The 13,377-nt window shown below is 41.6% G+C and overlaps 1 protein-coding gene across 7 annotated transcripts in view; it reads left to right on the plus strand.

The window, feature by feature from the left end:
- The window catches only part of mark2b (MAP/microtubule affinity-regulating kinase 2b), a 54,983-nt gene extending 44,372 nt beyond the window's left edge, over positions 1 to 10,611 (plus strand). For 6 of the 7 annotated variants that reach the window (XM_042400580.1, XM_042400579.1, XM_042400584.1 and 3 more), the window contains 4 exons: positions 1,195 to 1,461; positions 7,685 to 7,723; positions 8,498 to 8,607; positions 9,607 to 10,611. In XM_042400580.1, coding sequence (XP_042256514.1) covers positions 1,195 to 1,461; positions 7,685 to 7,723; positions 8,498 to 8,607; positions 9,607 to 9,956 — 766 coding nt within the window. In that variant the 3' untranslated portion in view covers positions 9,957 to 10,611. The remainder of the gene's footprint in view (positions 1 to 1,194; positions 1,462 to 7,684; positions 7,724 to 8,497; positions 8,608 to 9,606) is intronic. The other variant, XM_042400583.1, reaches the window with a different exon arrangement.
- Positions 10,612 to 13,377: the final 2,766 nt, after the last annotated feature.

The raw sequence follows: 13,377 nt of genomic DNA on the forward strand, positions 1-13,377 counted from the left end.
TTTAAAAGTAAAAAATAAAAAGCTTCAGCTTGAGGCAGTTGTAACAAAGTGGATAAACACGTTCCAGGTCATGTCCCTTCTGCTAGTTTATGTGGTTTGCCAAAGATAAAAACCAAATGCTGTAACGTTCAGCTTCAGCGCAGCAGAGATACTATTATGAAGGGATCAGGAATGGTAGAACCTTACGTTTGAATACAATTCATATAACTGACCACACAACAAGTCTAAAATGTGTAAGAGAATTTGAGTAAGCAACTGAGAGAGAGTCTGGTAATCACAGTCTCATATTTTATCTTGCGATTACAACGCTGACAGCCCACATTACAGTAAACATATCCCGCACCTGCAATGTTTAAGTTCTCATTCGGAGTCCCAGTCCCGTAGCAACCCTTTTCGATAGATTGCACGTGTGTATTAATGTCTTTGTTCATTCTACTTTCTGTATTTATTGCACTCTGTGTGTGCGCACTTTATGTTTGTGCTTTTGCCATTTCTGTTTGTTGTGTCATCTGCTGCAGGTGTGCTAGTGCCTCGTTCTGCCATGGAAGATGCACGTCCAATGAATAGTTGTAGTGTTTTTGTCTGTGTGTGTGTGTGTGTCTGTGTGAGAGAGAGAGAGCTGGAAGTTTGTGATGCTTTGCCCTTTGGCGGAGGCTAAGAGGATTAACTGTGTGTGTGTGTGTGTCACTAACCTGATGTGGCCCTAAATATTGACTTGGCTGACTAGAGGGATTATATGAAACATCAGGGCAAGCAGACTTTGAACAGACATAGATACTTGTATGACCTAACACTGAAGGGTAAGTAACACATCAGAAGGAAGTGGTTTTCTTTTAGGGTTTTTCTAACTGTGTGTTCCTCTTGCACCCACCCCCCCACTCCCATCCTCTTTTCTTCTTTTAATTTCTTGATGTCTCTTCTCTCTTGCCACATTACCCCCTTTTTTTCTTCTCTCAATGCTTTCTCGTGTCTCGTCTCTCATCTCCATCACTCTGAATTCTTCTTCCTTCTTCATTTGCACCTCTTCTTCTCTGCTTTGTTTCTTATCACACCTTCCAACCTCTTATTCCTCCCCAATCTATTCACACCTCTTTCCTTCTCTCCACATCCACCTCTCCTCTCCTTTGTATCACCTTTTCTTTACCATTCCTCCCTCCATTGTCCTCCTTTCTTTCTTCCCACCCTCATTTACAGCGCACCACCTCAGCGGGCACCCGGTGCCTCCCCATCTGCCCACAACATCAGCAGCGCTGCCGTGACAGACCGTACCAACTTCTCCCGAGGGGTGGGCATCCGCAGCACGTTCCACGCAGGCCAGCAGCGAGGTGCCCGGGACCAGCAGGGCTCCGCCTACCCTGGCGGGCCCGCGTCCCCGTCACTGTCACATGGCAACAGCCAGGCCCGGAGGACACATGGCGCCACAGGGATTTTCAGCAAGTTCACATCAAAGTTTGTACGCAGGTGAGTGCTGGAAAAGAGAGGAGAGAGCATGGGAAAATGAGAAGAGTGAAAGAAGAACACACTCAGTGGATGAGAAAAATAGCATTAGAGGTAAACGTGTGGTTACAGTGTTGGACTGAGAGCAGATAGAGGAAGTAGTAAACAGGAAGGACAAGAGAAGACGTGTCAGAAGAAGACACAGACGCTAGCATGTTAGAGATACAGTAACAGTAAATGCGTAGCAGTTGTAACTGTTCTATTTATTATGCAGCTAGCTTGTAGCTCAAGCACCGTTTGAAGGTTTTTCTGAGTGTTGAGGTTTTAGCTTGGACTGAAAATGACTAGGTTTACATTACAAGTCATTTCATGTGCTCAGTTCCTCTCAGGAACGACCTACTGTATGTCCATGTCAACCGTTGGTTTCAGAGTATTTCTTTAAAGGGGCTGGTCTCATCTCTTCCCTATCACTAAACTCTTGCTGATCTGTAACTCTGCAGAGAGTAGAAAGGGAGAGGAAGGGAACAGCTGTGTCTTCTCTATAATTTTGTTTGGTGCAGTGGTGACTGAGGAGTAATTTTGGTTTTGGTTCCACGTCTGGCCCAGTTTTCATCTCACTCCTCCAGTGCAGGTTGCAGCAGTAAAACTGCTCTCATGGGTACCTGGTTGTAATGGAAGCTAAACTCGTTTTATTTATATTGGTTTTATTTTCTCTGTAATTGGAGTCAGTTTTCAAGCTTTGATCCATCTCTGCTGTACATGTAGTGAGGAGAAGATGGAGTGCATTGTGGTTTTAAAGAGGGAAAGTAACGGACAAGAGGGAAAAGCTAGACAGACTAACATAGTATGTACGTCTTTGACGTCAGTGTTAAGCGACAATGAGAAAAGGGCATAGATAGATATCAACATGATAATTTGGCCTTTGACAAATTAATATTGGCATTAGTTTTTACTAATGTAGCACCAATTTAATAATAAATATGTAACTGTAAGATTTACAGTTTAAAATGTTTAAAATAATTTCTGTGAAAAATAAATTCTGAATGTGTGTTTTTATAATGAAGGGAAAAGTTTGGCATTATTTTGTATTTTTCTTACTTTCTACAAAACCCATAAAGAGATCAACACTGCTTTAGTTGCTTGTCAATATATTGACTGTCCTTTGCTGTCTGTGGCACTCAGCCATAAGTTCATTAATTTCTTCTCAGTATTAAAAAGCTTGTCACAGATCATTCTTAAAAACAGGCTCAGTAATGTCCTAAAACAGCAGGGTACTGTAGTTTTTAGCAAACATTACTCAAACAGGAGTAAATAGCGCATTTGTAAGGGACTGTTTTCAGCAGGACGGTATATGTGGGATTGACTCAAAATAAACTACTATAAATAAATAAAGGCACATGTCACCCAGTGCAACAGTGTGGCTTATGTGTTTTTAATTGACAACAATGAAGCTCTACTGCACTGAGGAATGAGATATATTAGGCTTTGGCTACACAAACAATTCTTGTTATATATACAGTTTATTGTTGATTCAAGTCTTTTTGTGGGATTTGTTGACAATAAAAATCTAGAATATCACCTGAACAAATAGTCAGTGTCAAATCATGTGTTGAAGACTGTATGCAGTCAGAATGAGAAGGAAGAAATGGTGAGGAGAGAGCGGAGGAGTGCGCCAGGCTGACTGGCATATTATTATCCAAGGCTGCAGCCAGATAGACTGAGGAAGTGGAGAGGAAGTGAATGAACAGGACTGAAAAAGGAAAGGCCAATAGAGCAGCAAAGGAATGAGAAAGTGAGAGAGCAGGTGAGATTTTCTCCGGTGTCACCAACCAGCGCTGGGGGTTCATTATGAACAGAAGTGTTGAAAAATGTGTAAGAAAGGGACCAAAAGAAAGAAATAATGAGTGTACGGTGTTATTTTGGGGGATGTTGTGAGCTTGAAAGAGAAATTGAGAATGATCAAGTGCTTGCCTACATGTGGGGTGCTAGTGTACTGTGTGTGTGTGTGTGTGTGTGTGTGTGTGTGTGTGTGTGTGTGTGTGTGTGTGTGTGTGTGTGTGTGTGTGTGTGTGTGTGTGTGTGTGTGTGTGTGTGTGTGGAGGAAGGAGGCGGTGGAGGTACAAGCACAGCCACTCTCCAGGCCTCCCACTCAGAGATACTGTAGCTCCGTGGCGACAGTAGCCATGGTTACACCGGAGATATCACTTTTCCCTCAACTATAAATACCGCTAGTGGGGACACCTTGACACACATGCACACACACACACACACACATTTACTAACTTGGTGTTGCTGGTAGGAAGTAGAGGTGGTGGAGACAGAGAGATTGTGTTGCATTTGTACAGTTTGACTAAACACACACACACACACACACACAGAAGTTGTGTGTTTTATTAACATATCATATAACCTCACCACAGCACTTTCCTGCTTAGTCTGGAGAGTGATGTTTCTCTGTCCTTCAAACACATTGGTGTGTTTGCTTGTGTGTGTGTGTGTGTGTGTGTGTGCGTGTGTGTGTATGTGTATGTGTGTGTGTGTGTGCGTGTGTGTGAAGGAGATTAAGTTTCTCAATGTGTGTTGAAGATTAAGTTATTGCTTAACCTGTGCTTTTTCATTTGAAATGTGTCTTTGTGTGTGTAAAGGAGATGCTTTCTCTCTCTCTCTCTCTCTCTCTCTCTCTTTTTTTTTTTAATAAAATGTTATCACATTTGAACTTTTCACCTCACAAACGCTTCTTTTCAGGATCAGCCAGGACTGCTCTGTATGTGGAGGAGCGCTCCATTTCATGTTGGGAGGGGTGGGGGGGGGGTGACTGTGTTCAGACGGGGTCTCTTTATGGAATTTTCCCACAGAGCCCATTAAATCCCTCCAAAGTGCATTTAATGAAGTCTGTTCACACATTCACGTCAATAATTCCCACATTTAAACACATTCACAATGCAGGGACACTGATTTACTTTTTGTTTTATTGTTCACTTTTGTTGTTTTTTTTATGTTAGTTGTGCTTGCTGCTTCAATCCCTAGTGAGCCTGGTTCATGTTTTTTTTTTTTTTCCTGACAGTTTGCTTTAAGGTTTGCTATTGAGAGGGCAGCTTGTCTTTTACAGGAAAGTCACAAATATATACGTTTTATACATACGTTTTTTTCTCTTTCTTTCTTTATCCCTCTTTTGTTTTTGTAGAAATCTCTCGTTCAGGTTTCCGAGAAGGTAGGCAACATCCCCAACGTTAAATATAACCCCTTGACATATATCCGTATATCTCTTCTTCATATATATTTTACATATATATATATATATATATTTCCTCCCCTTTTGGTGTTTTGTGCAGCTTTTTGTTGAAATCTTCCCTTGTGCCTTGAGCCTTATCTTTTCTCCTCCTTTTTTTTCTGTGGTTGGCCCCTTTTTTGAGCCTTCTGGTTTTGAGTGCCGTGTTTTGGCCCATTTTTATTTCTTTTTTATTTTTATTTTTATTTTTTTTACTAACTACCCCCTCACCCACCCACTCACTCACTTAACTCACTCACTCATCATCATGCGGCACAATAACACCTCACCCCTCTTTCACTCCGTCCCTCCATCGTTCCTCCCATCTACCTCTCCCTCATCCTCACCCCCCTCCTTTTCCATTTATTTACCAGGTAGAGTGTGTGTGTGAGCTCATATCTCCCCCCTTAGCGTTCTAGATTTAGGTCTAGTCTTAATGGCGCAATAGATCAAACTCCTCCCTTCCTGCTCTTAACTCTTTCCCTCTCTTAGCCTGAGATGCAGGTAATTTTGTCCCTCCGCTCCAAATCTTTGAGATAATGGTACAAAAATGTTAAATCCCATACTAATGTAAACATTTTCATGACAGAAAAGAGACACAGGGTAGGAGAAATTGCTTTTTAAGGTGTTGATAGTGTCCAGGGATTGTTTAATGTTGCTAACCATTACCCAACCTAACGCCACTTGCCAAACCCTCCAAACCATCACTCATCTCACCTTTCTGCTTTCATACTGGAATTTTCATTAGCCATAGAAGACTGGAGTTGTGATTTTAGTTTCTGCTGCTGCTCCCACTGGGAAAACAGTTGTAATAATAAGTCTCTGGCTGTAGTTGGTAGTTGTGGACGGAGGTAGAGAGGAGGAGAGGACCCAGGAGGGACGGGGCTGCAGTGTTTCTCAAGCTGCATTCTTTTCTGGAGGCTGCACTCTTCCTTTCTTTCATCGCTCTCTTCTCACTCTGGCACTGGCTCTCTAACAGCAGCAAGCAACAGAACTGGATGGCTTTGACCTACTCTGGCTGTAAAAGACCTTTTTTATGCTGTGGACACACACACTGAGGTCACTTCATGCACGTATATATGTATATTCACACTGACACAGGACTTGCATAAACACATTTCTCCATGTTCATGTAGATATTTGCACTTTATCACATCACATCCCACTTTTAGCATCACATGCTAGACATATGTTGATACATTTTACATTTGTGTATGCTCACACTGGATACACATTTCACAAACATGTCTCACAAACATACACACACAAACACACTCCTACCTTTTGCCACAAAGCAGTGTGTTGTCTGCTTTTTACCAGCAGGTAGAGCAATTTTCCTGCTTAATCTGGACCATTGCTCCACCTGGTGGTCAGAACGTGTAATACTTTTTTTTATCACAGCATTATGGTGAACTACTTTTTGAACTAATTTTTCTGTACAAGTAACAATAGCTGTGGTCTATATAAGGATTATTATATATAGTATTTATATGTATAAATATGGGGCATATTGATTATTATAGATAAATATATTAATAGATTAGTTACATACCATATGAATCATATGTAGTGAAAGTGTTGAACAACCTGACAAGTGACTCTGGTATTCATTTCAAAGTCCTTTGTTCCCTGTTGATGTCACAGTGCCCCTCCTCTGGTAGCCATTTTGCATCCCTCCATGTTGGGCTAAATCATACCGAGCATGCAAAATGGCACAAGTGATTTAATTTTGCATTGTTCACTAGTTTACCTCTATAATTTTAGATATCCTTGTTTTACTTTTTTTTCCCCACTTCTCCCACTTGCCATTTGTCATGTACTATATATTTTTTAACCATGTTTCTATTGCAGGAGGTATTTTACATGATGTTTTAAATTATTTTTTTAATGGGGCAAAACAGGATTGATGTCTTTTCCCACAACCAAATGAATTTAAGACCATAAACTGCTGAATTTTGTTGTGTGTGTGTCACTTTCCTTCATTGTCTGCATGTGTTTTGCTGTTTGTCTGTCTTTGTTTCTCTCTTTTTGTTTTTGCTTTTCTCCTTTTTTGAGTTTTTGTGTGTTTTCAGTCATGTTTACTGGTATGAGAGTGGATATTTATATATATGTGTGTTTGTTATATAGGCTATAGTTTAAAGTGTTGTTTTTAGGGAATGTGTGTGTTTTAAAGAGCCTGTGTGTAGGTTCAGTGTTACTAATAAAGGTTTTAACGCAGCAGTGGGATCATTAATGCTCCTAACCTCCTTTAGCCACAGGACCCGCACTCACCGTGCCGACCATTCTGTTCCAAACCATTCCATCCTGGTCCAAAGCGTTCCATCTCACATTTTGTTTCCCAACATTCCATTTTGTTGGAATTCATTCCATTTCAAGCCGTTCCATTCTGTTCAAACCATTCCATTCCTGCTTCAAATTGTTCATTTTCACATTCTGTTCCCAACATTCCATTTTGTTGCATTCCAATCTGTTCTAACTGGTTGGAAATGTTTTAATTCTGGTCTAAACTGCTCCATTACTACTCAGCTTTAAGCAGCTCATTTTATAAACCGCTCCAACCTGTTCCTTTTCAATTCAGGCAATTCAATCCCATTCCAAACTGTCTCATCCGTCATCCTGTTTTTCACTCAGCTTTTCACCCAACTGACCAGTCATGACATGTGCTCAGTGGGGGAGTAGAGATAAAAGTGGTTGCACAGAGTGGACTGTCATTTAGACCTGGAGCAGCTGCTTGTAGCAATGCATTGTGGGCTGTGTAGTCCTCAGCTGGTTCTTGGATTCAATCAAAGCGTCCTCTTTAAAGTTGGAGTGGAATTTGATATTTGGCATCAAGGCTGGATGTGGTTGGATTGGAACTGTCAGGCAGGCATGGCGAGCAGCGTGCCTGTGTTGAGCCGGCTGATTTACTTTCTGTTTTAAGAGTCAAACTGTTGCCCGTTAGCCCCCAAAAAGACTAAACTTGTGTTGATTTTTCTCGAGGAGTCCGTATGAGGGAGAGGGTCGGGATGAGGGGAGCAGGTGAGATACAGAACAGACCGGAAAAAAAAAAAAACCCCGCAAACCCTATAAAAGCCCAGACTCTACCAAAACCGCCTGCCAATCAGTAGACTGGAGTCAATCAGTAGATGATCTCTGAGCTTGTTGTGAATGGCTGGGAGAGGGGTGGGGGCGAGCTGGGATGTAATTGGTTGGTGATGGTGATATAAGAGCTTAACCAATCAGGGGACGGGAGATTAGCAGTGAATGATAGCATCCCAGATTGCAAGAGTGCTGGTGTAGAGGTTGACCTGCATGACGGTGTGCGCGTGTGTGCGTGTGTGAGGGGAAATCAAATCCATTACCCAAGTGTGTGTTTGTGTGCAAGTACACATGAAACTTACTGTATAACACGCACACACACAGACATAAATCTACACACATTTATGTAACCTGAGACAAGGAAACACACACAAACACACACAGGGGTATTTAAATTTTTTTGCTTTTTTGTCTTCATTCATTCATTTCCACGACCTCATCATCTCCCTCTTCCTCTCAATCCTCCCTGTCCATTTCTCCCTCCTCCTCCTCCTCCTCCGACTGCCTTCTTTGTCTCTACTTTTTAAATAATTCTCTCAATTCTTACACTTTTCCTCCTTTTCTCTCTGCTCATTTCTTCCTCCCTCTTTTCCTTAATTCTCCCCACCTTTCTTGTCCCTATTTTTTTCCTCTTCCTGCCCTCTTCTTTCCTTTTTACCCACTTTTCTTTCTTCCTCCTCTTGTTCTCCTCCACCCTCCCATCCCTCCATCCAGGTCCATGCTGAGCAGTACGGTGGACAAGTCGGAGAAGACATCCGGCGGTGTTCTCTCCTCTTCTTCCAACAACGATGAGAACAACTCCTCACCAGGATCTGGTAACACTGGTACGTCGGGTTTGATGATCATTTTAAAATCTTGTAAATAGTTGAATAAACAGAGTCAACAAGTTATAAAATCAGAGTTTCCCCAATATTCCGCAGTCTCAAAATGGCCTTTCACAGCTTCAGTTGAGAGTAATACTAAAATAATCATGGGTTAATTTCTCAGCACTTCAGTTCTTAGTATACAATTTGAAAGATAAGTACAGCTGAGTATCGTCCACACAAAAGTGTAAATATATACAGTTAAAATAGTGAATTAAAAGGCCCAAAAGCAGCATATAGCTATAAAATAAAATGGGGCCAAAAACAGATCCTTGAGGCACTCCACAGTTCAGATGATCAGTTAATCAAGTGATCCATGGACAGAAATATAACTGACAGTCTTCTGCCCTTTGTCGGGTTAATGGTTTTGGACATTAACCCACACCAGGATACAAAAGTCAGGATATCTGCATCTGTTTCAATTTTGATCAATTGTTTTAAATCTGTCTGCTAAAAGTCTTCAACTTTATGGAATTGCAGTACTCAATCACTAGACTCCAGAGGTTAATTCATCTTAAATGCTCTGTAGTTGCAGAGAGAGCATTCAGTCAGACTTCTGTCAGTTATGGTTGAGGTGTCACTGCAGCATAAAATATGTTGAAAACTCTGAACTTAATATCATGATTAAGTTAATCCAACTGTGACACTGTTCAAGTCACGGTGATAAATTCTTATTCGTGGTTTTGTCTTAATGGGGTTTTATATTGTAGCCATTATCTGTTTAACCTCATCTTTCATTTTTCTCATCTCTCTCAACGTCTCAACGTTTTCTGGTTCTCTCCTCCTTTTCTACTTTCCTCTCTTCTCTAATCGTTGTCCTCGTCTCTTTGCCTTATAACATGTTTACTCCTCCTCTCTCTCCGTTATTCTTCCTCTTGTTATTCATTGTGTATCTCTTCTTCTCCATCATTCTTCCATCTCTTCATGCTCTCACCACTCTCCTCTTTTCCTCCCTCCCAGGTGGCACCGGCACACCTCCGGCCATCGCCAGCCAGAAGGACTCAGCCAAACCGCGCTCGCTGCGCTTCACCTGGTCCATGAAGACCACGTCGTCCATGGAGCCCATGGAGATGATGCGCGAGATCCGCAAGGTGCTCGACTCCAACAGCTGCGAGTACGAGCTGCGCGAGCGCTACATGCTGCTGTGCGTGTCGGGCAACCCGGCGCGCGACGACTTCGTCCAGTGGGAGATGGAGGTGTGCAAGCTGCCACGGCTCTCCCTCAACGGCGTGCGCTTCAAGCGGATCTCGGGCACGTCCATCGCCTTCAAGAACATTGCCTCAAAGATTGCCAATGAGCTCAAATTGTGAGTGCGAAGGAGCAGCGAGGAGAGATGAGATTAAAGGGTGGAGGTGGGAGGGTGAAGAGGGTTAGAGCAGGGGTGGCGAGGATGAAGATGATGCTGTAAGCGGGGTGGGGGCACTGTGGAGGTCAGGAGGTAAGCTAAAGGGTGGGATCACTTTTAAAATAACGCGATTGTTGTCGACAAAGGTCTGAAGTAGGGCTATCGGTTCTCTGAGACTAGAAAATGTTACTTTTCTAGAAGTTTTTGTTCCTTAAGTTCCCGAGGCCCTGCGTTTAGAAACTCTGATTTCCTCTGAGTTGTGAAGTACTTACAGACCGAGGTCTTCTCTCTCCCTGCGGGGATTTTTTTTTTTTTGTCACGTTCTACTTAGACGTTCCACTCTTCTGCATGTCCGATCTGCTCTCTGTTTTTTTTAGGAGTCTCACTTTGATCACTTTGACCACTCCTGTCACTTCCTGCTGTTTGTTCAGTTTCTCTTGCACGGTTCTGCTGCCAGGTCTTTTGGGGGAGGAGGGAAACCGGGTGAATATCGGGGTTGGATGGAGGACAAAGAGAGCGAAGAAATGCTGAAAAAAAACAAAAAAAAAACAACTTTCTCTCTGAATCGCTGAATGATTGACAGAAAAGTTCAGGTTGGAATATGGAGCCTTATTTTGCTGGAAAACTCACAGAAGTTTTGATTGAATTTGTTCTGATTCTCCTCCAAAACTGAATGGACTCCAACTGAGCCAGGACCGTGGTCCCTGACGCACACACACACACACACACACACAAACACACACACACACACACACACACACACACACACATATAAATACACAGACTACAGATGGATTTGGATGGACGAATTCTGACGTTGTTGGTAAAAGGACGCTCTCCACCCTCCACCTGCCCAACCCACCCTCCCACACCTGAAAATGAACTTTTAAAAAATCCACCTGATCCTTCCTTCCACCACCTCCCTCCTCCCCCTACACACACACACACACTTACACACACACCCTTCCCCACTCTTTATGCACACAAACACACCCTTCTCCCCTCTGATTTCAAAACTGAACTCGGCACAAACACATCCATCGTTTTCACCTCTTCACTCCCTTTTCTGCCTCATTTTTTAATTTCTCTCACCGTCAAGTCCGAGGAGGCCAGTTAATCATCAAGTCTTGATGTTGTCATCGATCCTATGGGCTACGAGTTTAAGTCCGGATTTGTTTTGTCTTTTTTTTTTTTTTTTTTTTTTTTTATTTAGTTTCTTCTTTTATTGCTTTTAAAACGAGTTGTGCACTGGAAAAGAGGGGCATATTGGAAACTGGGGAGGAAAGGACTGATGAACGGACGGAGTCATCGATGGATTTTATGTTGCCTTTCTTTGAAGAATTAAATTTGGGGTTTATTGTTGCATACTTCAGCACATAAATGCTCAAATGATTTATTTTTTGTCTTTAATTTTTTTTTTTGTTGGTATCGCTTCGGTTGGCATCACGCCTTCATATCCAAGAATGTCAACCCTGAACCGACGGATTTCTCTCCCACTTTGTCTCTCAGTTTCTTTCTTTCTTTCTTTTCTTTTCTTTTTTTTTTTTCCTCCCCCGTCCGCCCCTCTGCTACACGTGTTCCCAAAGAGCAAACACACAACACAAAGGTGTCGTTGGTAACAGTATGTGTGTGTGTGAGTGTATTATAAAAGATCACTGGAAAACAAAAACAAAAAAACAACAAAAAAGAATCAACGATGACGAATGGTGAATTATTTTCTTCTTCTACTTTTGATTTGATAATATATTTTTGTGTCGTTTAAAAAAAATTTGGGGTTTGTACAGATTTGGATTTTTTTTTTTTTTTGGGAGGGAGGGGGGCGGACGGGGTGTGAAGGGTCATGTTGGATCATATCATTGCTGCCTTCTCGGTGTAGTGCACCTTCGACACACACACATATTTAACATCCACACACAGCTCACAGTGTTTTGGGTTAAACACAGAAAACCCCCCAGTGCAGGAATTATTGATGTATTTAATGATGATGATGATGATGATGATGGTGGTGGTGGTGACGACTACTGCTCGTTCATTTTTGGCCCTTTTTTTTTTTCCATCTGTCTTCATCTTCGTTTTTATTTAGTTTGGTTTGGTTTCTTTTTTTAAAGGGCCTTAGTGGCCCAGAATAGCTTGAAGCAAAGAGATAAAAGCAGGAAAAACTTCTTCGTCGACTTTTCTCATATCAGAGCTCATGTTCAAAAACCACAATGAGAAGAAGTCACCTCCTTTTCTCTTTTCTCTCGTTTATTTTTTTTTTTGTTATGCGCCGACGCTCCAGTTTCTCAAAGCAGAAGAAAGACACACACCGTCACACACGCTGGGGTCAGAGAAAAGGGGTCGACGGGGGGAGGGAGGGGGGGGTATAAGGCTGGGTCCCATCAGCTGGTTGTACCTTAACTTCACACTTTTCTTTCTTTCTATCACGATGACACACTGTCGTTTTATTATTTTGTTTTCTTTCAGTTTTTAATACGTCAGATTTGTTTTTCTTTAAAAGTTGATCATTGTATTAAGGTGCTGGGTATTGGATTCTAATTATTATTCTGGCTGTTGCTGTTATATTATCTCTTTCAGGGTTGATTTTATTTTACATTATTTCGTTTTACATTGCTGTAATTTACATTGATTTTAAACGTGTTTTGAGCAAACTGTAACTGTAGTAGTGGGTTTGGGGTTGGGAGGGGTGATCAACTCCTGAAAAATGTATTATTTGTTTGTTTTTTTTTTTGTGCAAAGACAAAATGATGAAAAATGACAAGGATAGTAATAAAAACAATGATATAATGATAGTCTGCCTCTGAAATCAATCCTATGAAAAGCAAGATAAATCAAATCTTTTCTTTTCAGGAAGCTCTTGGCTGTAGAGCAGAAGGCTTGTAGTAAAAAATCTCACCATGAGGTCCGTTTAGTAGCTGTTCTGGAGATTTTGAACATATCAGTGGTGGACGGTTTAAAATCTGAGATAGAAACAGAAGAATCAGTGCTTTGTTAACGGACACTTCAGTAGGGTTGATGCCCGTCAACTGCTGTTTTCCCCGTTTACCAGACCTCTATTCTGCCCAAGAAGTTGAGGGCTCAGTATGTTCAGATATATATTTCCTGTCACTTAATGAGTTTAGTGCTTTGAAACACCACAAAGACTTTTTCTTTAATTTGTCGATTTAAGATCAGGTTTGTAAGTTTGTTAATCTGACTGCAGAGGTAAAAAATACGTCTCATACATTTTCCGATTAGAGCAGGACAGATTTATTAGCTGTTCCTGTGTATGTAGGCATGCAAATAACAAGAATTTTCAGCATGAAAATGCCAGATATGTTTAATAGTTTAGTTTATTTTTCCAACTGCCAAACATCTCACTCAGTATATTGTGGTCACTATTCTGTAAA

Source organism: Thunnus maccoyii, chromosome 22 (genome assembly GCF_910596095.1).
Source record: "Thunnus maccoyii chromosome 22, fThuMac1.1, whole genome shotgun sequence".
Classification (NCBI taxonomy): domain Eukaryota; kingdom Metazoa; phylum Chordata; class Actinopteri; order Scombriformes; family Scombridae; genus Thunnus; species Thunnus maccoyii.